Source organism: Triturus cristatus, chromosome 7 (genome assembly GCF_964204655.1).
Source record: "Triturus cristatus chromosome 7, aTriCri1.1, whole genome shotgun sequence".
NCBI lineage: Eukaryota > Metazoa > Chordata > Amphibia > Caudata > Salamandridae > Triturus > Triturus cristatus.
Window position 1 is genome coordinate 10561638 of NC_140590.1, and position 27172 is coordinate 10588809.

At 49.4% G+C, this 27172-nt stretch overlaps 1 protein-coding gene across 2 annotated transcripts in view; it reads left to right on the forward strand.

Annotated features, from left to right (window-relative positions):
- Positions 1-3440: 3440 nt before the first annotated feature.
- The window catches only part of BCAM (basal cell adhesion molecule (Lutheran blood group)), a 444431-nt gene continuing 420699 nt past the window's right edge, over positions 3441-27172 (forward strand). For both annotated transcript variants that reach the window (XM_085615482.1, XM_085615483.1), the window contains exon 1: positions 3441-3655. In XM_085615482.1, the coding sequence (XP_085471608.1) occupies positions 3616-3655 (40 nt within the window). In that variant the 5' untranslated portion in view covers positions 3441-3615. The remainder of the gene's footprint in view (positions 3656-27172) is intronic.

The following is a 27172-nucleotide window of genomic DNA, read 5'->3' on the forward strand; positions in this document are numbered from 1 at the left end:
CAGACAAAAAGCCACACAAGGTAGTGGCGGATGCGAGGTCGCACTTCAAAAAAACCACCGGACCCTGGGGTATTATAGTCAATTAAACGTAATTATCTTAAGAACCATAAATACAATCGGTGCCACTCAGGGTGAGACACCCCGCTACCCAGAGTATTAATGCCACAAGACACAGAGTGACTTGTACAATGTATTCAAAATGAAACCCCGGCACTCCGAAGGTTTTCACATTGAAATATGTATAATAGTCCCTAAAGCAAAGAAACCCAATGATGAGAAGAGATACCTCCCCTTCCAGGACACACCAGAGACATCAATCGATCTGTCATTGAAGTGATGTGTTTTCTGATAACACCAAAAACACAAAGACTGGCCCTAAATCCTTTGTTGGTACATTCCTAAAGTGATTGTTCTGTGATGTGTCTGGTAGTCCAATCCTTGTGTCGAGCATCGGAAACAGCCGAGGCGCGTTTCGTCACCGCCGTGACTTTCTCAAGGCGTAAATGGCGCTTGAACGGGGCCAGAAGTTTCATGGCCTCCATAGTCTCGCACACACAAAGCCTCTCGGATCCATATTCCAAGTTCTGAAGTCTAGTTTGGTCTTTTCTTCCGTATTTTAGGTCATGGAGCAGGAGATTTGTGCTTCAGCAGACGTGTCAGTTCGTGTGCACGTTCAAGCTGTTTGAAGCTCATAGAAGCCGGTTCCAGTCTCTACTGGCTCTGCGATGCGACCGTTCGGCAGACATGACTCTTAGTCGCGTCATCAAAAGAATAGTCAAATCCAAAATCTAGGGCACCATAAGACCCTGAATGACTGCTCCGTCCGTCCACAGCAACCTCCTCGCACCGTCTCTTCTACCGAGACAGTCACACATACAGACAGCCAGACTGCTGGGAGGAAACCTTACCTCGCTGAAAGCCTCATTGTGGTGAAACCTCAAAGCACGAACAGCCTCCAAATACCGCCGGGCGACAATCGACCGAAAACACAGACCGGAAGAGACAGGTGACACTCAGAGACTCGGGCAACAGTGTGACTTTGGGGAAAAGAGACGCAGAGACGCTCCCTCCTCCTCTGCCCACCTCCATCACGGCCCGTCTCCATCACTGCCCACCTCCATCACAGCCCACCTCCATCACTGCCCAGTGCCCACCTCAATCACTGCCCACCTCCATCACGGCCCATCTCCATCACTGCCCATCTCCATCACTGCCCACCTCCATCACTGCCCACCTCCATCACTGCCCACCTCCATCACGGGCCACCTCCATCACGGGCCATCTCCATCACTGCCCAGTGTCCACCTCCATCACTGCCCACCTCCATCACGGCCCACCTCCATCACTGCCCAGTGTCCACCTCCATCACTGCCCACCTCCATCACGGCCCACCTCCATCACTGCCCACCTCCATCACAGACCACCTCCATCACTGCCCAGTGCCCACCTCAATCACTGCCCACCTCCATCACGGCCCACCTCCATCACTGCCCATCTCCATCACTGCCCACCTCCATCACGGGCCACCTCCATCACGGGCCACCTCCATCACGGGCCATCTCCATCACTGCCCAGTGTCCACCTCCATCACTGCCCACCTCCATCACGGCCCACCTCCCACCTCCATCACGGCCCACCTCCATCACTGCCCAGTGTCCACCTCCATCACTGCCCACCTCCATCACGGCCCACCTCCATCACTGCCCACCTCCATCACAGCCCACCTCCATCACTGCCCAGTGCCCACCTCAATCACTGCCCACCTCCATCACGGCCCACCTCCATCACTGCCCATCTCCATCACTGCCCACCTCCAGCACGGGCCACCTCCATCACGGGCCACCTCCATCACGGGCCATCTCCATCACTGCCCAGTGTCCACCTCCATCACTGCCCACCTCCATCACGGCCCACCTCCCACCTCCATCACGGCCCACCTCCATCACGGCCCGTCTCCATCACTGCCCACCTCCATCACTGCCCACCTCCATCACTGCCCACCTCCCACCTCCATCACTGCCCATCTCTGCCCACCTCCATCACTGCCCACCTCCATCACTGCCCACCTCCATCACTATCCACCTCCATCACTGCCCACCTCCCACCTCCATCACTGCCCATCTCTGCCCACCTCCATCACTGCCCACCTCCATCACTGCCCACCTCCATCACTATCCACCTCCATCACTGCCCACCTCCCACCTCCATCACTGCCCATCTCCATCACTGCCCACCTCCATCACTGCCCACCTCCATCACTGCCCACCTCCATCACTGCCCACCTCCATCACTATCCACCTCCATCACGGGCCACCTCCCTCACTGACCACCTTCTAGGCACTGCAGTAACAGATTGAAGTCTTCATTGATAAACGTGAAGAAAGCGCTACATCCTCGAGTCGAGGCGCGCCTGCAGAAGCACTGTGAGGGCGGCCAGCATGCCGAAACATGTCATCAAAGACAGCGAGTGCATTAACCGTGGAGTGCCCGAGGAGCCGCATGTCTGAGAGTGAGCGGACGCAATGTTTGGTTTATTTCAGGTGTCGGGGTCGGGCACAGGGGGGCTGGCTTGTATAGCAAGGAGCTGTGACGCTCGTCCTTGGGGCCGTCTCTTTTCTGGTGGAGTCCCTTTTCCAGGAGCGGCTTCAAGGCGCCTCTCTCGGCCTTTGCATGGTGCTCCTTGGCGTGGGGTGTCTCTTTTAAGGTGGATGTCTCTAGTCTCTGGGCTGTCTCTTTGTTGTCACGAGGTTGCCTCTCTGGGCGGGCGAAGTGTCCTATTCAATGCCCCCAGACAGACCCCTTGAGCCATCACCCGACGGTCCGACGGAGGTCATGGGGCAGGGCGGGGGGTCTCGGTCTTCTGACCGAAGGGGCACCACCGGTTTTGACTCCTCTCCTGGGGGGCGGGGGGGGAGTCTCTTGTTCACAGGGTTGACCGGCCCTTCCCTTGGCTCCTCCCCTTAGGGGGGCCGTGTCCAGCCCCGAGGCTGTCAGGCTCCGTCCTTAGGGGGAGGTCTCTCCGCACTGGGCAGTATCCTGGGGGCAGTATCCAACACCAGGGCTCCTCCCCCGGGGCAGTCTGTTGCGCACAGTGCTCCCTGGCTCCTCCCCCAGGGGGCAGTCTCTTGCGAAGGGGGTTCCTGGCTCCTCTCACAGGGGGTCATGCTCCATCGCCCTTCCATCAGGCTCCTCCCCCAGGGGCAGTATCCAGCCCTGTCCTTCAAGCTCCTCCCCTTCCCGCCCCATCTTCCAGGCTCCTCCCCCAGTGGGGGGCATGCTCCGTCTCCCGTCCATCAGGCTTCTCTCCCAGGGGGCAGTTTATGTCGCCCGTCCATCAGGCTCCTCCCCCGAGGGGGCATGCTCCATCCCCCGTCCATCAGGCTCCTCCCCCAGGCACCGCCCCCTCCCTCATGCTGGGTCTGTCCCAGTCTCTCTCCTCCAGATTCCCAAGGTTTCTCCCGCTGCCGGAGCTCCCAGGACTGAGGGCGAGGCACCTGCACTGCGCCCCTCCGGAGCCCCCCCCCCCCCCCAGAGCCCGTGCCCCGGCGCTCCTGACCCCCTGCAGCACCCCCTCTCCCGGATCCTACCCCGGACCTGCTCTCCATCGGACCCGGGATGTTGGGCTCTCTGCTCCTGGCACTTCTTGGCCTCTCAGGTAAGAGCACAACTTTTCTGTATAATTCGAACCGCCGGCACATGTGGAGCCCCCCCCCCCCCCCCCCCGAACAAGGATTGATTCTTACCACACTCCCTGCCCCCCACATGCAAGTCAGTCGGACACCTGAAGTGAGTGAGAGACCCTCTAGGAGTGAATCTACACACACTCCCTGCCCGCCCCCACCCCCATGGAAGAGTGTCTGATATCTCAGATCGACCCCCCCCCCCCCCCCTAGGATTGATCCTAACCACACTCCCTCTCCCAGGCAACCTCAGTGAGAGTCCCTAATGTGTGAGTCCAAGCGCACCACCTGCCCCCCGCCCCCCCCCCCCCATGGAGGAGTGCCTGACATCTGAGTGAGAGACCCCCAAGGATTGAATCTTACCACACTGCCTAACCCCACATGCAAGACAGTCGGACACCTGAACTGAATGAGAGACCCCCAAGAATGTAATCTTACCACACGCCTTGCCTCCCCCCCTCACCCGCACCCCCATGTAAAGAGATTTAGAGCCTCGTGCTGGAGCGGCAGCCCCTTCAATGAGAGAGCACCCAGATACAGGATAGACCCCCCCCCCACCCAGATACAGGATAGACCCGCCCGCACCCAGATACAGGATAGACCCCGCCCCCCCGTACCCAGATACTGGATAGCCCCCCCCCCCCCCCCCGCACCCAGATACAGGATAGACCCCGCGCCCCCCGTACCCAGATACAGGATATACCCCCTGCCGGCACCCAGATACAGGATAGACCCCCCCACCGCACCCAGATACAGGATAGATACCCCGGCACCCAGACACAGGATAGAAAAGGGACCCCCACAAATAGAAACTTTAGCCTCGTACCTCAGAGACACTCTAGCCGCCATGCAAGAGGGTCTCGCACCCCTGAGAGCCCCCTTAATATAGAGCAGGCTTCTCCAACGAGTAGCTCTCCTTCTGCCTGTGAGTAGCTCTCCATCTGCCTGTGAGTAGCTCTCCATCTGCCTGTGAGTAGCTCTCCATCTGCCTGTGAGTAGCTCCCCTTCTGCCTGTGAGTAGCTCCCCTTCTGCCTGTGAGTAGCTCTCCTTCTGCCTGTGAGTAGCTCCCCTTCTGCCTGTGAGTAGCTCCCCTTCTGCCTGTGAGTAGCTCCCCTTCTGCCTGTGAGTAGCTCCCCTTCTGCCTGTGAGTAGCTCCCCTTCTGCCTGTGAGTAGCTCTCCTTCTGCCTGTGAGTAGCTCTCCTTCTGCCTGTGAGTAGCTCTCCTTCTACCTGTGAGTAGCTCTCCTTCTACCTGTGAGTAGCTCTTCTGTGTAGTCCAGCCTACTAACGTGGAAGCTTTTGCTGGGCTGAATTCATCTGTATACCAAAATTAAGAATGTGTGTTCGAGACGAAATTGTGTGTATTTTCAAAAGTCTTCTGTTGGTGTTTACATAAAAATGGCTGAATTCCCAAAATCAATTCAAAGCTCATTTGTGAAAGATAAAATCCTCGTGCACAGGGAGGACTCGCTAACATCATCGCATGGGTAGCAGGCACATTGCAGGTATGGGGGTTGTGCGTTACCCATGGGGTGTCATTCAACATTTACAATTTGTTTGCTGTTGTAGTTAATGCTGGGACCTCTGTCTGGTGCGCCAACTCAATCGCTGCCTGCAGCCTTTTATTTATTTATTTATTTATTTATAACGTTTTATATAGCGCTAACCAGATCCCGAGGGACAACAGAGCGCTTTACAATATGATGAGAGGTAGGACATAAATGCAGTATCAATAAACGAGTAAGTGAGCGTAGCCCTCTTAGGGTAACAATTTGATCATAAGGAATCACTTAGCTTCCAATTTGAAAGCCTTCCTTGAAGATCTTCCACGTACTTCCGGTGGAAGAAAGTTCCAAATCTTTGGTGCAGCGCCGGAGAAGGCTCGGTGACAGGTTCTTTTTTTGTTAAGGATGAGTGGTCTCAGGAGAAAGGTACTGGCACTTCTTGAGGCTCTAGGACCACAGGATAGTTCTAGTTTTTGCGCAAGGTACCTGGGAGTGTTGAAGTGAAGGGTTTTGTGAGCCAGAACAGCAATCTTTAACTGAATTCGAGCTTCGTAGGGCAGCCAATTTTAGGACTGGGGATATATGATCGTATCTTTTGGTGCCTGTGACCAGTCTAGCCGCTGCGTTCAGAGTTGACCATAGTGGAGCCAGGGCGTATTTGGGGAGGCCACCGAGAGTAGCGCAGCCGTAGTCAAGCCTCGGCAAGACAAGCACTTGGACTACCCGCTTGAAATCCTTAAGTGGAAGGAAAGGTTTGATATTTCTGAGTGACCTCAACAAGTGGTTTGCTCCCTTACATACATTGCTGATATGATTTTTCATATTCAGGTGCTTGTCCATGGTGACTCCGAGGGATTTTGCTGAGTCAATGATGAGAGGAGTGCAATTGAAAGCGGTGAGGTGACTCAGCCATAGGTCAATCTTGGGGATGTGGTTCGGGGGGGGGGGGAAGATGAGCAGGAATTCCATTTCGGAAGTGTTAAGCATGAGATGGTTCTCCGTTAACCAGTGTTGAGTAGACGTTAGCGTAGTGCTGAGGGAGATGATGTTATCCAAGGGTCAGATTTTCAAATAGAGTTGCGTGTCGTCGCATACACGTGGAAGAGAATGTTCATGGAGTTTCTTGAGTTAGTGAGAGGTTCCAGGAAAAGGTTGAATAGGATGGGAGATAGGGGGGACCCTTCAGGGACCCCCGTGAGTACAGGAGAGGGCTGGGAGAGGGAGTGGTTTGCCTTGACTCTTTGTGATCGGTGATGAAGGAAAGACGAGAACCATTGTAACACCTGATCAGCAAAGCCCGTTCTATTTTGCAGGATGGATAGAAGGTTGTCATGTTTCACCGTATCGAAGGCGGAGGAAAGGTCACAGAGAATCAGGAGGCAGGATTCGTTTTTGTCGAGCATTTTTAAAATGTCATCCATAAGGTGGGTGAGAGCTGAGTCGGTGCTGTGTCCCTTTCTGAAACCAGATTGATGTTGGTCTAGAAGCTGATAGTTCTCTATGTGATCGCAAAGTTGAGATTGAACACATTTTCCTCGGAATTTCGCTAGGGGGGGGGGGATGTTGGAAATGGGGCGGAAATTATTGAGATCAGATTTGTCAGCGTTTGTTTGTTTTTTTTAATCAGTGAAACCTGAGCTGCTTTTAGGCACCTGGGGATCGTGCCTTGTGAGAAAGAAGCATTTACGATCCTCGTCCAGGTGGGGACGAGTGTATTCTTGATTTCTTTGAAGATAGCCGGGGGCAACGGGTCACTGGAGCGGCTGGAGGGATTGATATTCTGAAGAATCTTTTGGATGTCATTTTCACTAAAAGGGGTAAAGGTACCCCACGACACCTTGTTCTTAGTGGTCAGTTTGTCCTTATCAAAGGGGTGAAGGGGGGAGGCAGCACCTGAGGGAGGCAGTAGAGCCTTCTTAGAGGCGAGGTCAGCAGAGATGAGTCTTGATTTCTCCGAGAAGAAAGTGGCGAGATCATTGCATAGGGCGGCCACTCATATAATCTAGTCCCTCTTACAACGCGAATAGTAACTGAATTGTTTCAATGAACGTAAGTAGCTCTTTTGACTGAAAAGGTTGGAGACCCCTGAATTATAGACTAAAGCCCCCAGAGGGTCTGACACCTCAGAGTTACCCCATAATAAAGACTAGAGCCCCCCCAAGAGGATCTGCCACCTCCAAGGACCCCCCAATATAGACTAGAGCCCCCATGAGGGATTGACACATCAGAAAGACCCCTTAACATAGAAAGAGCCCCCCAAGAGAGTCTGACACCTCAGAGATACACCTTAATAAAGACTAGAGCCCCCCTACCGTCCCCCTTTCACGGAGTCTCAGTGCCCCGAGCTGAGAATGAGTCCCGTACAGTGAGTCTGTGTGGCTAGTACTGGGAGGGGGGTATGCATGCCCCCCTCCCCCCACACCTTCGACTGTGGGACCTGGTTCTGGTCACATTTTTTCCTTTCGCTCTTATAATCTGTATCTCTCATTGATTGACTCTCGAGGGAGTCGCCCCTCCCCCCTTAGTGACCCCAAAGAACTCCAAACCTGGATGAGGGCTTTCTAGTGTGGTCTCATGCTGGAGGGACGGGTGGGTGTCTTTTTTGACTCTGAACATAGGAGGGTGTCTTGTGTATAAGGCACAGGAAAGGAGGGTGTCTCGTATGTAAAGGCACAGGAGAGGAGGGTGTCGGATCGGTGTCGTAAGCAGATGTCCATTCTTGTGCACTGATGCTCTTCTCATGGTCCTCCATGAATGCGACTTGGTAGTCATCCTACTCACTGGGTACCGGTGCTGCTTCCATGGTGGCTGAGGAAATCTGCAACCTTGTTCCTTTGGCCAGGTAAGTATTCCACGTCATACACAAAGTCAAGGCGTTTCAGGGACATTTTTGCGATGCGCGGGGTGGATGTGGCATGGCCGCTGGATGTTAGGACCTTTATCAGCGGTTTGTGGTCCGTGTGGAGGCTTCAGTACTATCTTGTGCGTAAATTTGGATAGTTGGCCTATGGTGCCTCAAAAGACGCTGGGAAAGTCTTTCCTCAAGGTGTCCACGTCTGGGGTGGGCGTGTTGTCTTTCATGGGGACTTGAATGTCGCCACTGGGATTGAGTTGTATGCCTAGCACGCCCTGGTCAGCCCATCCCAAGAGTGTGAGGGGCCCTTTTCTGCGACATATAGTTTGCCTGTGGCAACCCTGCCTTTGAACTCAAATGTGAGGGGTCTGAACCCTACCATGGGCATCTTCTCACCAGTGTAAGTGACTGGGTGGATGTCTGTGGGGTGTAGCTGTTGCCCTATGGTGTTGGCAAAGTCAGAGTCCCAAACCGCCCTTTGTATAAGGGTAAATGGGGAACCTGAGTCCGCTACCATTGAAACTTGGACACCCCAATGGTCACTATGCACGAAGGTTTCTTTTTAGTGTTGCAATCAATGCCCCAAATCTGGTCGTCCACACATAGGAAGCAGTCTTCATCTCTATCCCCTTCCCCCACATCGGATTCAGTCGTACATGACACACTTCACGGACGTGTTGCTAGGTCTCCTTCGGCAGGCTTTACCAAAATGTCCCACTATGCCGCAGAAGGAGCACTTAACACGATATGCAGGGCAGCGTTTGTTGTTGGCCATGTGGGCGAAGCTGCCGCATCTGTAGCAGGAACCCTTCTTGTCCGGGTGGGTGGGGCCTGCGCCGCAGTAGTCCGAGTGGGCCGCCTGTTCTGTCGGTATGTTGTGGGAGCGGGGGCTTGTCCTTTGATCCAGTGGTGTTGCTGACTTCACAGACAGCAGGTTTCGTCTCTGCTTCCTTCTTGGCCGCAGCCACACACGTTTGGAGAGTTCGGCCTTTTTGACAATGGCTATGATCTCTTGGAGGGGTGCTTCGCCACTCACACATAACTTTTCCTGAACGTTGGTACTTGTCGTGTGCATTATTATTTGGTCTCGTATTAAGTCGTCGTGAAGGTGGCCAAATTCGCAGTTGATGGCTAATTTCTTAAGTGCAGCCACGTAATCTTGAAGCGTTTCAGTCTCGTTTTGTTTCCGCTGGAAGAAAGTGTACCTATCAATTGCCGTACAGATGACCGGCTGGTAGTGGCTGTCTAAGTCCTCCAACGCGTGTTGGAACACATTTTCCTCTGTCGCGGCTCTCGGTTTCTTTACCATGTTTTTGTAGTCTCGCAACCCTTTGGGTCCTAGGTTGTGCAGCAGATTTTCTTCCTGCGTTGGCTGGAGAATATTTATATATATATTGTAGGAAGGTGGATATCTGACTATGGTTACCCCCAAATTTTTGCCTAGTGTCTAGCTGGTTTTTCGACTTAGTTGGCCTGAGATCCTGCCATTCAGGCTCTCAGGCTATCTGCTCTCTCTGTAAAATGGACTCCATGTACCCTAGGTACATACCCAATTGGTTGGATCACCCTGTCCGCCCCTGTACCAGTGTACACTAGGTACCCAGGGCATTGGTGTACCCAAGGCCTGCCAAGGGCTGCAGCATGTATTATGCCACCCCAGGCTTGGCCTAACAATTTGACACAACTGGCTGATCACTCAGCTGGGGTAAGTTGGTGTAATCACCTCTTACTTAGGTGTAGTATACCTATACCTAACCTTAAATGGGACACCTGGTAACCTATAAGTCACTCCTATGGCAGGCCTTAACAATCCTGAAGGCAGAGTGCTTGGTTCCATGTGAGATGGTGCTCTGGCATGAGCTGAGCCTGTCTGCAGTGGTCGGAACAACTTCCTTCTGCTGTTTCCAGATATCGTCATACCATATACTCTTAAGTGCATTATGAACCTCGCGGTTAAATGCTATCTTTGGTTTGGCTTTATCAAAACATGTCGAGTAAGGTGTCATACGAATTGGAATACTAACCCCTCGCCAATTCTGGCGACGGGGTTAGCATTCCACCCTTCTAGAGGGACACGACATGTACAGTACCTGAAACCCGGGTAAAATCAGACATAGCCTCAGCTCCACAAAATGGATGCTGCCACCACAGACACAAGTCTGCCCTCCTGCTGCTGGGAGTCCTTCCAGCTTGGGAGGTGTGGACAAAGGGTTTCCTGCCAGGGGAGGTGCGTGCACCACCCCAGACAGGATTTTGTGTATTGGTCAGGTAGGGCTTGAAAGAAACCAGACATGCCTGTGGCTCACAAGGAGCCTCGGTGCATATGCCAGTTCAAACCGGTCCTGGGGCACACCAGTCCCGGGCCTGGGGCGAGCTGGACAAAGGATTGGGGGTGTAACCACCCCCCTTCCTGGTCCCACCCATAGGGAGGGACCTAGCAGGTAGTCCGGCCCCTAGAATCCGAATAAAGGTAGGAGCTGTGTCCTAAGACTTCAGACATCCTGGAATCAACTTGAAACTAAGAAGAAGACGGGAACTTCGACATTCTGCTGCACAGAAGACTGAAGAAAATCTCCCCTGTGGTCAGGGAGTGACCACCTTGCTAACGCAAGCACCATCCAGCGAATCACCGTCTGCTTTGCCGCCGCCTCCCGCCGGAGCCCGAGCCCAGAGACTGACAAGACCTGGACCTCCAGACCTCTCACCGCCCGATCCACAGTCCCTGAAAAGAGGAGACCCGTGGAGGCACCGAGACACGTGGAGCCAGCCATCTTGGAACGACTACGACAAGCTGACCAGTGCAACAACCGAGGCTCCCTCCAAGTTGTGCTTTGGGTCCTGAGAAGCCCAACCCTCGAGCAGCATCTGCACCAAAGGTGAGCCCTCCAGCATCTCCACGATCTGCGTGGGGCCCTTCTGCATTTTGCCACTCGACGCGCCTAACCGGTTGCTGGCCCGCTGGCTAGTGGCCATCTTGGCGACGAAATCTACGACAAACACCGCTGGTCTGGTTGCTCCAGACTGGCCCTTGCTCCCCTCCAAAGGAGCAATCCCTCTGACCTTGCTGGTCAGAACCAACAGCTGATTTCCGAATCCTCCTGCAATTGCTTTTGCCAAGGCTTGTTTGCTTCGATCAAGTCGCCGACACCGCCGACAGCGAGAACCTGCGTTGGACAGCTCGTGAGCCGACTCCTGGACGTCGTCGACCTTCAGGGACCACGTGGCTGCGGAGACAAGCTACCCCTCATCACCTGTTTGCACCCGACATCGCCTGGTACCCACCTGGTGCCACGCTGGTCACTGGCTAGTGACTGTGAACACTGTCCCCTCTGCTTACAGGTCTTCAACATCTCCGATCCACCCTTGGATCCACCGCATCTCTACCGGACCGACCGCCTGCAGCATCTTTGTCCCAGGCTCAACGGAACAGATAGAAGAAACCCGACGCACTTGGAGGCCTATGCACCCGCTTCCTGTGGGTGAGGTAAAGCTGGTACTCCGGTGCCCATGTGTAGTAATACATCTCTAGTGCCTGTGTTCCAAATCTTAAGTTCCTAGTCAACCCGGAAGATCTCCTTTGCAGTAACTTTGTACTTTTTACGCACCCATTGAAACCTATGGGAGCACGCGTGTGACTATTTGCTCTGCACACGCCACCCGTGGACCTCCTGGTCACTAACTGACGTTAGCTCCTTGTAGGCCCAGCGATTCTAGAGGCCCTAGGCCTTTTCCCTTTTCTGTTCGTGGTACTTATACCACTATTTTAGTATATGGTTTGAGTGGCCACCAGGGCCTATCCATATAACGTGCAACTTCTGTGTATTCTGTGATAATCTTGTTTGACGATTTGTGCTCCTGTGCTCATAAAGAGACTAGGGGTTACTTTGAGAAATAAATACATATATATTTTGAATATATATCTGTGTGGTGTCCTTTCATTGGTATAAAAGGGGGTTGCATTTGGTAAAACAGCTGGCTTAACACGCATCACGAGTTTAGCCTCAAAGACTGCTTAGCCTACGCTACCACTAGGGCAGCTAGTCCGAAAAGGTTGACTTACAACCACACCATAAGGGTTGCTTGGCATGGTACAAGGTGGTCACTAGAACTAGTGAACAGCATATACCAGGCCAACTTCTCACATTGGTGAGCAGCGGTTGGATTTGAGCTTGCTGTGTTTTACCATTGTAATCTCTTGGTTACCAATTGAAAGATCACATAGGTACCTGTAGGTACATATAAAACAAGATTAGATATACTTAAGTTCTACTGAACTTAGTTGTTGTAGAGCAAAGGGAGTAGCACACCCTGACTACAACTACTAGATAGGTTTAGTAGGTAAACCCAAGTGTAGGTAGATTGCAACACATCCACCCACACTTAAGAGCAATGGCCGGGGCAGAGGGGTCCACTGTACCCATCTCTGTTGAGAGTGACCCCCAGAGGGCACCATCCAGCTTTGCTACCCTTAATCAGAATGAGCTCAGGCATTTGGCAACTCTTAGAGGCCTTAAACAGCCCAAGAACCCAAACTCTGCTGAGCTCAGAGAGCTCTTACAGAATGATGAGAATCAGAGAGCACTCAAGAAAGCTTCCCAGTTAGCCCCCTTAGGGACAGGAACAGGAGGCCCCCCTTCTGAAGATGCCACTGAAGTACCCCTTCCCAATAGTCACCCCTTAGATGGGATGCCTACCACAGAGGAAGAAAGTGATGGGGATACAGATGTGAGTGGGGATGAAGGGAGAACTAGCCCAGTGCCAAGTGTTATACTTGGCCCAGCTAAACTAAGGCTATTGGGGACTGACAGTGGGTTCACCCCATTGGATCTCCCCAGTGGACTTAACACAGGGCTTGGAAGGCAAAGGAATCGCTCAGGTGACTCCAATGCTTCCCATGGCTCTAGAGGCTCTCAAGGTCACTCCAGAAGGAGACTGACCACCCCTCAGAGGAGGGAACATGAGGCCAGAATGCAGGAAGCCCAGCTGAGGATCAGGAAGCAGGAGCTAGAAGTAGCCCTGATGGAAGAAAAACTGAGCAAGGCTAGGCAGCATAGAGAGAGTGGGTCTATACCCACTGGTGGCAGCAATGTCCCTAGGGACAAAGATAGGGTCTTTGACAATAGGAACCTGTCCAAGATTGTGCCCCCCTACAAAAGTGGGGATGACATCCACAAATGGATGACTGCTCTTGAGAGAGCCTGCAAAGTGCAGCAGGTTCCTGAAGACCAGTGGGCAGCAATCTTATGGCTCTCCTTTGAGGGGAGAGGCAGAGATAGACTCCTCACTGTTAGAGAAGAGGATGTCAGAAATTACAGAGTCCTGAAGAGTGTCCTAGTTGATGGGTTAGGCTTAACCACTGAACAGTACAGGTTAATGTTCAGAGACACCCAGAAGACACAGACTCAGGACTGGTCTGAATATGTGGAATGTGCCACTAAGGCTTTGGAGGGTTGGTTGCTGGGAAGTAAGGTGTCTGATTATACAGGATTGTACAATTTGATGATGAGAGAGCAGATTTTAAGTAATTGTCAAAACCAGCTTCTCCATCAACACCTGGTAGACTCAGATTTGACCTCTCCCCAAGAATTGGGAAAGAGGGCAGATAAATGGGTCAGGACCAGGATCAGGCCTAAAAACCAGGGTGGTGACCAAAAGAAAGATACCACCAAGCCTCAAGAGAAGGGTGGGGATAAAGAAAAAGAGAAACCTTCCTCAGGGCCCCAAAACTCCACACAGGGTGGTGGGTCCCAAGCTCCCTCCTCTACCACAGCTAAAAAGCCCTACTGCCATGAGTGTAAAACTCCTGGGCATTGGAAAACTGACAGCGGTTGCCCAAGGGCTAAAAACAAAACTGTTCCTCCAATTACTCCTGTCACACCACCTATTACTGTCAGCAGTAATCCCCCAGGTGGTGGGAGTGCCCCCAGAAATCTGGGTGGGTTTACTTGGGGAACACAGGGGGACCCTGGCTTAGCCAATTCCCCTACAGCAACCACTCTTGTCTGTGATGGTGGCATGGGGTTTGCCAACTTCACTGCCTGTCCCAACACTTTGGGTAGGTACAGACAGGAGCCCTACATCAATGGTACAAAAGCTGAGGCCTACAGAGACACTGGGGCTAGCATCACAATGGTGGCCCATTGGCTAGTTCCCTCTGAGCAGCTTTTGCCCGGTTTCTCCTACCAGGTGACTAACATTGATGGCAAACAGAACAGTCATCCCATGGCAGAGGTATGTCTCAGCTGGGGAGGGGTCACTGGCCCTAAAAGGGTAGCAGTGTCCCCAACCTTGCCTGTAGACTGCTTACTGGGGAATGACTTAGAACTCTCAGCTTGGGCTGGAGTTGAACAAGACACCCATTCTAAAATGGTAGGCCTTTCACAAAAGGGTAGGGGGGTTGTGCCATTCACAACCCCTGTCCAAATAGATTTCCTCCCTGAAAAGGTTGGAAGGGCAGTGGTAGCCACAGCCCAGGCACAGACAGACTTCCCTGTAGGGACTGGCAGAGCTGTGACAGTCACAGCTCAAACACAAACTGAGTGCCCCCCTGAAAAGGTTGGCAAGGCTGTAATGGTCTCAGCCTATACTCAGACTGACATAGGTGTAGTGAAGCCTGAAACAATGGATCACTCCACACAAACTGAGAGTAGTGGGGAGGAAGAAAAGTCTCCCTCTCCCCAGACATTAGGAAAAGGTCAGCCTCCTCAGGGATCTGACCTCACCCCTTGTGAAGGAACTGCCCCAGAGGTAGCCAGGCCTGGCCTGGCAGAGCCTCTGATGTCAGTGGCCCCTTCCAAGGTGGGATCCAGTCTGGTGCAGGTAGCCTGCCTCTCTCTACCCTGCCTCAGTCAGCCCAGGGCTGCAGAGGTCAGGGAGGCCAGTGGACCCCCAGAGGGCCCCTGTCCACAAGAACCCCCCCATCAAAAGAATGAGGATTGCCTGGCTAGTAGCCCTAGTCAGGTGATGGGTAAAAACATTCCTGAGGGATCTCCTTTACAGGTAGTTAGGGACCTCCCCCAGGGGGATTCTGTTGGGCACAGGCAAACATGGGACCTTAGGGCCCCAAACCTGACCTGTCCCTCCAGTAAGCCCACAAAAGGGACCCAGCCTCCAGCTTTAGGTAGCCAGAGGCTGACCCTGAGAGCACAGTGCAACTCAGTTAAAGAAAGAAAGGCATCCATGGTGGAGGATGATTGGAGGAAGCTGAGGCCTCACTTTGAGGACACTCACTTCAGTACTCCATCTCAACACCAGCCTTTTACTTTGCCAAGACACACCACAGGTAGAGATTCCCTATGGTGGAGACCCTCTGATACCCTTAGGGTGAGGGATTGCTTAGTGGACCATGAGACAGGGGGTAACCATGCCAGTGCTGGTTCCTCCTTATATGGCCACTTGGGCAATATAGGCTTACCTGGTCAAGGTCAGCCTTATCTCCCTTCGTTTGGGGGGGGGTTGTGTAGGAAGGTGGATATCTGACTATGGTTACCCCCAAATTTTTGCCTAGTGTCTAGCTGGTTTTTCGACTTAGTTGGCCTGAGATCCTGCCATTCAGGCTCTCAGGCTATCTGCTCTCTCTGTAAAATGGACTCCATGTACCCTAGGTACATACCCAATTGGTTGGATCACCCTGTCCGCCCCTGTACCAGTGTACACTAGGTACCCAGGGCATTGGTGTACCCAAGGCCTGCCAAGGGCTGCAGCATGTATTATGCCACCCCAGGCTTGGCCTAACAATTTGACACAACTGGCTGATCACTCAGCTGGGGTAAGTTGGTGTAATCACCTCTTACTTAGGTGTAGTATACCTATACCTAACCTTAAATGGGACACCTGGTAACCTATAAGTCACTCCTATGGCAGGCCTTAACAATCCTGAAGGCAGAGTGCTTGGTTCCATGTGAGATGGTGCTCTGGCATGAGCTGAGCCTGTCTGCAGTGGTCGGAACAACTTCCTTCTGCTGTTTCCAGATATCGTCATACCATATACTCTTAAGTGCATTATGAACCTCGCGGTTAAATGCTATCTTTGGTTTGGCTTTATCAAAACATGTCGAGTAAGGTGTCATACGAATTGGAATACTAACCCCTCGCCAATTCTGGCGACGGGGTTAGCATTCCACCCTTCTAGAGGGACACGACATGTACAGTACCTGAAACCCGGGTAAAATCAGACATAGCCTCAGCTCCACAAAATGGATGCTGCCACCACAGACACAAGTCTGCCCTCCTGCTGCTGGGAGTCCTTCCAGCTTGGGAGGTGTGGACAAAGGGTTTCCTGCCAGGGGAGGTGCGTGCACCACCCCAGACAGGATTTTGTGTATTGGTCAGGTAGGGCTTGAAAGAAACCAGACATGCCTGTGGCTCACAAGGAGCCTCGGTGCATATGCCAGTTCAAACCGGTCCTGGGGCACACCAGTCCCGGGCCTGGGGCGAGCTGGACAAAGGATTGGGGGTGTAACCACCCCCCTTCCTGGTCCCACCCATAGGGAGGGACCTAGCAGGTAGTCCGGCCCCTAGAATCCGAATAAAGGTAGGAGCTGTGTCCTAAGACTTCAGACATCCTGGAATCAACTTGAAACTAAGAAGAAGACGGGAACTTCGACATTCTGCTGCACAGAAGACTGAAGAAAATCTCCCCTGTGGTCAGGGAGTGACCACCTTGCTAACGCAAGCACCATCCAGCGAATCACCGTCTGCTTTGCCGCCGCCTCCCGCCGGAGCCCGAGCCCAGAGACTGACAAGACCTGGACCTCCAGACCTCTCACCGCCCGATCCACAGTCCCTGAAAAGAGGAGACCCGTGGAGGCACCGAGACACGTGGAGCCAGCCATCTTGGAACGACTACGACAAGCTGACCAGTGCAACAACCGAGGCTCCCTCCAAGTTGTGCTTTGGGTCCTGAGAAGCCCAACCCTCGAGCAGCATCTGCACCAAAGGTGAGCCCTCCAGCATCTCCACGATCTGCGTGGGGCCCTTCTGCATTTTGCCACTCGACGCGCCTAACCGGTTGCTGGCCCGCTGGCTAGTGGCCATCTTGGCGACGAAATCTACGACAAACACCGCTGGTCTGGTTGCTCCAGACTGGCCCTTGCTCCCCTCCAAAGGAGCAATCCCTCTGACCTTGCTGGTCAGAACCAACAGCTGATTTCCGAATCCTCCTGCAATTGCTTTTGCCAAGGCTTGTTTGCTTCGATCAAGTCGCCGACACCGCCGACAGCGAGAACCTGCGTTGGACAGCTCGTGAGCCGACTCCTGGACGTCGTCGACCTTCAGGGACCACGTGGCTGCGGAGACAAGCTACCCCTCATCACCTGTTTGCACCCGACATCGCCTGGTACCCACCTGGTGCCACGCTGGTCACTGGCTAGTGACTGTGAACACTGTCCCCTCTGCTTACAGGTCTTCAACATCTCCGATCCACCCTTGGATCCACCGCATCTCTACCGGACCGACCGCCTGCAGCATCTTTGTCCCAGGCTCAACGGAACAGATAGAAGAAACCCGACGCACTTGGAGGCCTATGCACCCGCTTCCTGTGGGTGAGGTAAAGCTGGTACTCCGGTGCCCATGTGTAGTAATACATCTCTAGTGCCTGTGTTCCAAATCTTAAGTTCCTAGTCAACCCGGAAGATCTCCTTTGCAGTAACTTTGTACTTTTTACGCACCCATTGAAACCTATGGGAGCACGCGTGTGACTATTTGCTCTGCACACGCCACCCGTGGACCTCCTGGTCACTAACTGACGTTAGCTCCTTGTAGGCCCAGCGATTCTAGAGGCCCTAGGCCTTTTCCCTTTTCTGTTCGTGGTACTTATACCACTATTTTAGTATATGGTTTGAGTGGCCACCAGGGCCTATCCATATAACGTGCAACTTCTGTGTATTCTGTGATAATCTTGTTTGACGATTTGTGCTCCTGTGCTCATAAAGAGACTAGGGGTTACTTTGAGAAATAAATACATATATATTTTGAATATATATCTGTGTGGTGTCCTTTCATTGGTATAAAAGGGGGTTGCATTTGGTAAAACAGCTGGCTTAACACGCATCACGAGTTTAGCCTCAAAGACTGCTTAGCCTACGCTACCACTAGGGCAGCTAGTCCGAAAAGGTTGACTTACAACCACACCATAAGGGTTGCTTGGCATGGTACAAGGTGGTCACTAGAACTAGTGAACAGCATATACCAGGCCAACTTCTCACATATATATATTACCTACTGGCGGTTGCCAGTAGATAGTTATAGTTAGGACCAAGTTTCCATTGGAAGAGCATTTTTTGTTTTGCTTATAACTTTGACGTCGTTTGATGAATCTTCATGAAATTTTCCAAACTAATTCTTTGTTCACATCAGCTCCTATGTGGGAAGTTTGGGGGTGATTTGTCAAGGGGGGCCGAGAAAAAAGGGGGGTCACAAAACGTGTTTTCTCCATGTTAATTTCCATAGGAAACTTTAGACAAGGCTACAGGTCGAACGGGTGAACGGAATTACCCCAAATTTGGCAGGGAGAAGGGACTTGGTCTAGAAAGCACGCTTTTGTTTATTTGGTGTAAATCTGTTCAGTAGTTTTTGAGACTTATAGAAATTTACAGATATTGATATTTGGGAATTCTGCAATCTGATTGGCTGAGGCGTTACAAGCACGAGCTTGCTGCTTATTGGTTGTGAGTGGTTGCAACTAGGAAGTGTTGGCCGCCATTTTGTAATTCCGTTGAAGCGAGTAAGGGGAAAAAAGGGCGAAAAGAGTAGGAAAGAGGAGGGTAGGAGCACTGTGAGGTCTGTGGGGTGGTTAGGGTGTGATATACAGGGAGTGAGAAGCGATGTATTCACCCCTACTGGTGTGAAAGTGCTGTTTTGCCCAGAGTGAGATGCCAGTATACTTGGGAATGAAACCGTGAGCTGATTGGTGTAAACTGATGTGATGGTGAAATCAGGTGTGTTTAAGAAAGTGGCTGTGTGGGATAAAGCGATGGAGTCTGCAAGGTATATAAAAAGTGTCTTTATGTAAGTGCCAAAAATGGAACCACTGGTGCAAGAGCTATGACTTTTTGATCTTGATTGCCAGCTCGTGAACAGAGGCTGAGTATGAGCTAATTTGTGTGAAAGGGCTTCGTGGATAAGAGGCAGGCAGAGAGATGTGTGTACAAAGAATAGATATGGTTTCAAAATGGATGTCGAGTTTAGGCTAATTTAGCAAGTAAATAGCGTATTTGCATAGGCCATCCCTGGTTAGTGTGGAGAGGTAAGAGACAATAATAAAAACAGAGTTCAAATGCCTAAGCATACTTAGAAAGTTATTATATGAAAATAGTTCAATTGAAGTGTATTAAAAAATTTAACAGGAAAAAGTTGGAAAAAATCAATCCAAGAATCAAGCACATTTCTTACAAGTCTTGGAGATTGCAATCCGGAAGTTCAGCAGCTTGAGATGCGTAATGTTCCAAGAGGCGATTGTTGCCATCGTGTGAGAAAAGCGAAGCGATCCAATTCGTATCCTCGAAGGGACTGTAATGTTCCTCGAATGTTGGAGCAGCAATTTGAATTGGCAGGCAATCTGCGATGTTGTCAAAGGTCGCACATTGCAGGAGATCTTTCGCGGCTGCGCAGAAATCCCATTCCGCCAGGATACCTTTTTGCGTTGCATCCGCCATTGCTCCACTGCCCGAACAATCAAGCTCATGGTTTTCAAGATACTCCATTACCTACTGGATATCGGGAGCGTTTGCTGGGATGTTGGCAAGGCATAGATCCATTCGCCAGTCGTTTGGGCAAGTTTTGCAATAAAAAGATGGTTGCACGCAGATTGTATATGTGTAAATAAATGTCATGTTGTAGCTGGGTCCAATAATAGATGGAGGCAGGCAGCCGAAAATTGTTCCATTTTTTCACGGTATTGATGTAGCTTCGCATAGAGGCGTATTCTGTCGGACATGCTTGTTACCACAGGGAGCGTAGCCATTTTTAACAAGCTAAAATAGTAGTAGGATGGCCGCAAACATAGCGAGAGTTATGGGCACTGTTGCTGTTATTCCATAGATGATCGAATGAATGAAGTCTGGTATTGAACTAAAAACAGTTTGAAAGCCTGTGAGAAGGCCGGAGTAGACAATGTTAAAAAAGTGTGCCAGACCTTAAATGTCAGATGTGTTGAAAATTGTGTAACAATTCACAAAGTGTAATAGGAGGTTCGTATTTAAAAGGGAGTGTATTTTACTTGAAGTTCGTGCTATCTGCAGTCGATAACTTACTTTTGGAGAAGTGAGGGACACTTCTGTTTGAAACAAAAGTGCTTTCAGTTTGCTCCGTTTAATAAAATCTGTTTTCAAAGTAGGTATTGAAGGCCAAGTTGAACTTTGGGCGTTACTTTGTGTGGGTGGGAATAGACATTGCCACAGGAAGTTACTCGGTTTGAAACAGTAAGGACATACGGTATGCCAGCTCACATTGCGTAGCAGTCCATGTTATTAAGAAGCAGATAACTGCTGTTAGAAATCTGTATGAATATTGGTCTGATTGTGGGAGTTGGCGTGCTTTTTAGAAAGCACGCAAGATTGGGGGCTGCAAGCTTAGAAGCGTCGTGCAGTTGGACATTCTTGCATAGTAATGAATGACTGCCATTGTGGTCGCACTGTTCACCTGTGGAAAAAAAAACTGTATCCTCTTTAAGACAGCGATATGTAATGGGGAGAAACCACTGCTCGTAAATAAACGCACTACCTTATATAATCACATACAACATGTACACCTAGCAGACACAACAACATTACGTACTGTGGGAACCATGGCTAGCCGTGTACACAAACCAAACATGGCATGGCACCTGTGCCACACAATGCAGAATGCGGGGAGAGATGGGAGCAAAGTATGTGCAAAGGTGGCAAGTGATTCTGGATTATAAAAGTATACAATGCAAAGTGTTGAGGGGATGTGCCGGAGAGACTTGAGTATGCAGAGCACAGACATTTACATGTCAACATACACTGATGGTCTATTGAGTGAAGTCGACCGTGGACGCAACCATTATAGTACAGTCAGTAGGAAAGATTATGAAAACATAGCGCGTATGTGCCCCCTACCCCCAAAATCTTTAACGTAGTGGGCTGGCTTGGCGTACGCAAGGCTAGCATAGGGCTATGAATAAAAGGCACATTTCTCTGGGTGTGGTTCTCTTCCGGAATGGCGAACATGTCTGTAAGGTTTGCACAGCTTACACTGCCACGAGGCTGACGCCGTGAGCGAGGGTGGCTGCGGTAATCATGCTCTCAGCCTGCTGCTATCTAGAAACCGTCATGGCCGCTGGGACGCACATATGCCACACAGTTCACCTTTCGACACCGTCGTATGCAAAAGAGGGCCCACCACGTGCCGGTGGAAGCTTTTGCGCCGAGGGCTGCGAGCTGGGAAGGCTCCTGAGATCAACGCTGGCTACCGTGACACAGGCACACAGCGCCCAGCCTGAGGCCCAGCACCGTGAAGTGCTCTGTATACTATTAACACAGTAGTCGAAGAGGTACCAACAGTGGAACGGTGTCTTGATCCCACAATGGATGATGTTAGAACTGCATCTGAGAGTGCAGATGAAGGTACTCCCTTCGACCAGGTGCAAGCAACTCTAGGTCCCAACAGTGGAACGGGGTCTTGATCCCACAATGGATGATATTAGAACTACATCTGAGAGTGTAGATGAAGGTACACCCTCCGACCAGGTGCAAGCAACTCTAGGTCCCAACAGTGGAACGGTGTCTTGATCCCACAATGGACGATGTCCGATATTACCTGCTGCTTGTGAATTTTCACAGAAGTCCCTGCGTTGACGTGCCTCAGACTCTGTGCTTCCGTAGCTAAGTGCTGCACATGATCATTGGGCTTGGCTGACTGCAGTCGGTGGAGTACACCGCGGTACAGCAGGTCGGAACAGTGAACCGGGGTCTTGATTCTGTGATTGAGGATTTCAGAAGTTAAAATCTGTGATGATTTCTGTGTACCCCTCCGATCAGGTGCAACCAACTGCGTGCTTCTGAATCCAACGGCACGTGGCTGTGAGGCGTTACTGACCACAGCCTCTGGCCTACAGTGCAGTCAGCAGGGCTCACAATTCAGATCGAGTGGAGATTGTTTAATTACAGAATCCAGTAGGCAACTAACTACAACGTCTATTGAAATATACACAATAGCCTTTTAGTATACTTGCTTGAAGAACTTTTTTTAGATGACTTATAGGTCTAGTACAATGACCAAGTTCTTCTTGGTAGTGGTAAAGAACACTGAATAACAGTGTACACAGTGGACAGCAGAGATCGCAATTCGAATTGTTTTGATTTATTTATTGCAGAGTTTTTTGTAATTTATGTTGTTGTATTTTGTGAAGAGGACGTGAGAAAAAGTATTCATGGAAGACTGTGCTCACTACTGCCTTCAATTTACCCTGCAGACAGCAGTGTTCACAATTCAGATCGAGTCGCTATTGTAGATGACGCTGTCCTGTAGGCAAAAGACATTGCTCAAGTGCGCTCTGTCCGCATCACGCATACGCATCATCACAGGGCCCGCACACGTTTTTTGTTGCTTCGCGTACGGCAAACTGGGCAGCTCAAGTCAACGCCACGTGGCTGTGGGCCCTTGCTGACCGCTCTCTGGCCTACACTGCAGAGAGCAGTGTTTACAATTCAGATTGAGTCGCTATTGCAGATGATGTAGTGTTGTAGTACGGCCTGCCCGCAGCACGCATCGTCGCTGGATGTGCACATGCTGAATGCTTTTGATGTGGCTATCTGAGTGCACTAGACCTGATGGACCCTTTATGATACAATCTTTACGTATATTATTTCAGATCTACTGCTTGTATCTCAGTATACCACACGTTATGGTTATTTTACGATAGAATCTCTTCTGTAGTATTTCACATCTAGTGTCCCTACCTTACTGCAGCACAAACTATTGACCCTTTTATTATTGAATCTCTGTGTGTGATCCAATGATTACTGTTGTAGTTGATGCTAGCAGCAACCATTCCCTGAGGGCTGGTTTACACTCTCCCCACACGCATCCAGCACAGACGTTACTGGATATGTGACCCTGGTAATCAAAAGGAGTCGAGCGCACGTGCCCGTACCCACTTCCACTATCTACCTGTGTCCGTGTGTTCATTATCTATGCATGATACTGCCCCTGGGCCGTACCACATTACATTGTGCTGTGGACAGCGTATGCAACCATGTTACCTCTGGCAGTGGGGAAAAGTTCAGTTATGTAGCTTTTAGATGCATGGCTATCACAGGTGGAAGGCTACTTCACAGAGCATGAATATTGATGAAGATGACGGTTGCATGTTGTGTGTACTGTCAGATATGTGTACATAGCAACAAGTTTTCAAAAAAGCTCTGTAAGCAGAAGGGTCCTCCAACTGTTACAATGGGAAATGTTATGAACCAATCAAATGGTTTTCTTTAAGGTCACATGGCAATCGCGCAGCGAGCGCACAAGGAGGCCGCACCCGATGCGATTTTGGGAAAATATTACCATAATATAAGTTTATTACAGTTAGAAATATATAAATGTTTTAAATATTTTAGATTATCGCTGGTTCTCATATACATTTTAAACTTCTTTAGATATAGTTTTGAGACAAAAAAAATGAGAGAATTGCGTTCACGGCGCGTCACCATATGTCTATGATGTAACACAGGGCCTAGCAGCATGCACTCGTCTCATACGCAATGCGCAGCGGGCGTGACCCCATGCGTACATGACATAAGGCATGGCTTGGTACTGCGTACCCGTCGCATACCAAAGTAGCAGTTGGCACGACCACATACGTATATGATGTTACACGGGACGCAGTGCAACAAACCCGTCGGATACGAAATGCGCATCCTTTACGAGTTTAGCAATATGGCGGATAGGATTGGCGTGCTGATGGAGCTTGGTACACTACTGGTACGGGACTTCAGTTTTCTCAACAACAAAAAAAGATATACATACTTTTTTTGAAGATATAAAACATTACATATTTTTCAAATTAAAAACAAAAAAGAATAATAGAGTTTCAAAATATGAATAAAAAAATAGAAAAAATATAGGTTTTATAAATATTAAAATATGAAATTAAGATTTAAAAAAACCTTCTAAATTCACTGAAACAACCATAGGTTTTACATCCGCTATAGTTAGGAATTTCAAAAAACAAAGGAGCTGCCAGTGCTGCCCATTATTTGGCACATATTTTCATTCAAAGTGTAATCATTGGAAAATTAACACTGATGACTTCTTTTTCTGTCAGATTTAATCATAAATGACTTGAATTATAAAAAACACATAACACTACATTGTACCACAAACCTAAAGACTCATCTTAAAGTGATGTACATAATTTTTTGTATACATATTTGACTTTTTGCAAAAGACACAACAGAAAAACTTTTGTCTATACAGGACAAACATTAAATACGTCACTCATACCCATTCATCCAAATCATATCTGGACAAACCAAACTATTTCATAATGAATTATAAAGGCCATCAATACAAATTATATATAATTCATAAAGAACTCTATTTTGATTTAGCTCGGGGATGCGTCACATATTGCATCACTCATGACATGGTCAGTGACATCATTGATGACATCACTGATGACATCTCAAATGACATCACTGATGACATCATCCACCTGATAATCTGATTCACATACTGATGGCCTAATATAAACTGTGATACATGCACTCTAAAATACAGACTACTATTTTTGAAACCATACACACAACAATGCTCAGATACTACATACCACCCACTATTTCCTAGGTCTACACTCACATCCACTCACTAATACATGCAGTTACTCATCAATACCGTACTATAATATGCATTCATGCACTCATACACCTATACATACAGTCACAGTTCGCCACTCATCCATAGTTACTCACACACCTAGTCAGTCATGCAAAGAATCAATCACATACCCATTTACTCATGTATACAGTTATACACACCAACTGCGTTATTTATACACACACCACATCACTTATTTATGCAGATACTAATACATACTTACTGTATTATACAATCACTGATACAAGCAGACACTTTTATACACCCACTCCTTCGAATAACTTACTCTCACGTATAGTCATTTATATACTCCAAAACTCACATATACTGCCTTAAAACATATGTAGTTACTCACACATATACCAGTGAGACATTCATTCATTGGGGAAGAGGTGTGGCGTCACGGCCAGGGCGACTGACTCCGGAAACTGGGGATCACGGTTCGATCCCCGGTGCCGGTGGCAGATTAGCCCAGCACCATGTGACTCTGGGCAATAGCTTGCTTAATCTTCCCGACGGCCCCCAGCGCCTAGAGACCCTTACGGGTGATTGTTCGCGCTTTACAAATGTGGATATTATTATTCACTCACCAACACACCCATACACACAATAACTCACCCATACAGCCCTTCCCAGATGTACTTTTGAATCCATACAACCAGTGAATCACCCACTCAGACTTGTATGCACAGTCACACACCCCCCCACCCACCCACACAGACACTCAGGCACTCATACAGATACTCAGACAACAATTCAATAACCCATATAGACACTCATGTAGCTACTCACCAACACATGCAGCTGCTTATACACCAACTGAGACACTAATACAGACTTTCAGACAGTTTAGTCACTAACCCATACATTTAGTAACACATATTCAACTACTCAGTTATACAGTCGGACACGCTTCTACTAAATAATCCATTCAGGGACTTGTAAATTCACTCTTTCTTCAATACACCTTGGCATAGATATAAATGAAAAATATTTAAACTTTACAGAAACACACATTCACTGGATGATATCATCTGTGATGTCATCAGTGATGTCACTGACCATGTCATGAGTGATGTAATATGTGATGTCATCACCAGTGCATTGCGGGCACGCGAGTTATAGTTTGCTCAACTAACTATAACGAGCATATTTCTCTGGTTTTATATGAGTCAAATGTCCAACTAACTATAACGTCCCTGAAATCTATGGTTTTTTCAGTGAATTTCTAAGGTTTTTTAAATGCTAATTCCTAACTATAACGTCTGTAAAACCTATGTTTTTTTCAGTGAATATATATACAATGGCTCTCTATTCAATAATGGCATTGTTGTAAGGCATCAATATTTCTAAGTTCATGTTGGAAAACGATCACGTTTAATAAATGCCTCTCAATGCAGTGTTATAATCGGATGTGCTAAGGTGTGAAGCTTCTGCTTGTTGATGAAATGCACTTTTTTTGGGATAATCATATTTTTATATGTTTTTCGTAAGATGCCTTTAAAAAAGAAGGTATCCCTGAAGATAAATGGTTCAGGACATGTTTTTGCTTTTGTTTCTTTTACTTCAGTTAACATGTAAATACATGATTGCTGTTTGTTTAGCATATATCGAAATGTTAGTTCTCAGTCAAGTAAACATCACCCCAGTGCTGCTGTTCACCAGGGGGCTGCATGTAAAAGTTAGGAGGGCTGCAAGCGGCCTCAAGCTGTACTTTGAGTATCCCTGTTCTAGCTTGTTGGTGTTACACTAAGTGCTACTTCTTCAGGATTGGGATACTTACTCTGTTTTATTCCCAGACCTTCAAGTGAGTAATAGCCATATTTTCTACATTCTTTTAAATTCCAGATGAATTACAGTGGCCTGCATCTTTACTGGGAGTGAATGGCATAGTTTGTTACTCAGTGAATTAACTTGACGTCTAGCCAAGTTTATGTATCAAAAGTAAACATGTTAGCCAAAACGCATTGAAAGTGGAAACATTAACTCGGAGTAAAATGACAAAAGTCTGAAATTGCTTTCTATAGAAGCCTGTTGCAGCTGCTAGTTTCATCCAGTCAATAAGGTACTGTTAAAATTATTGGGAAGACAAGAGAGTATTGGGCCCTGTGCCCATGAGAAGCCCAAACCACGAGTGAACGTGGTTGGTTTAAGATGTTAGGGTTAGCCTATCTGGTTACCTCCTATGGTTGTGGCTGGTAAGCAGCTGTGCGGTAAAGATGTGTGCTAACCTTGGCTGGGTGGAGTCGCCTCTGAGAAGTCGATGCTGGAGCTTAGCTCTACCTATTCCTAATCCTAT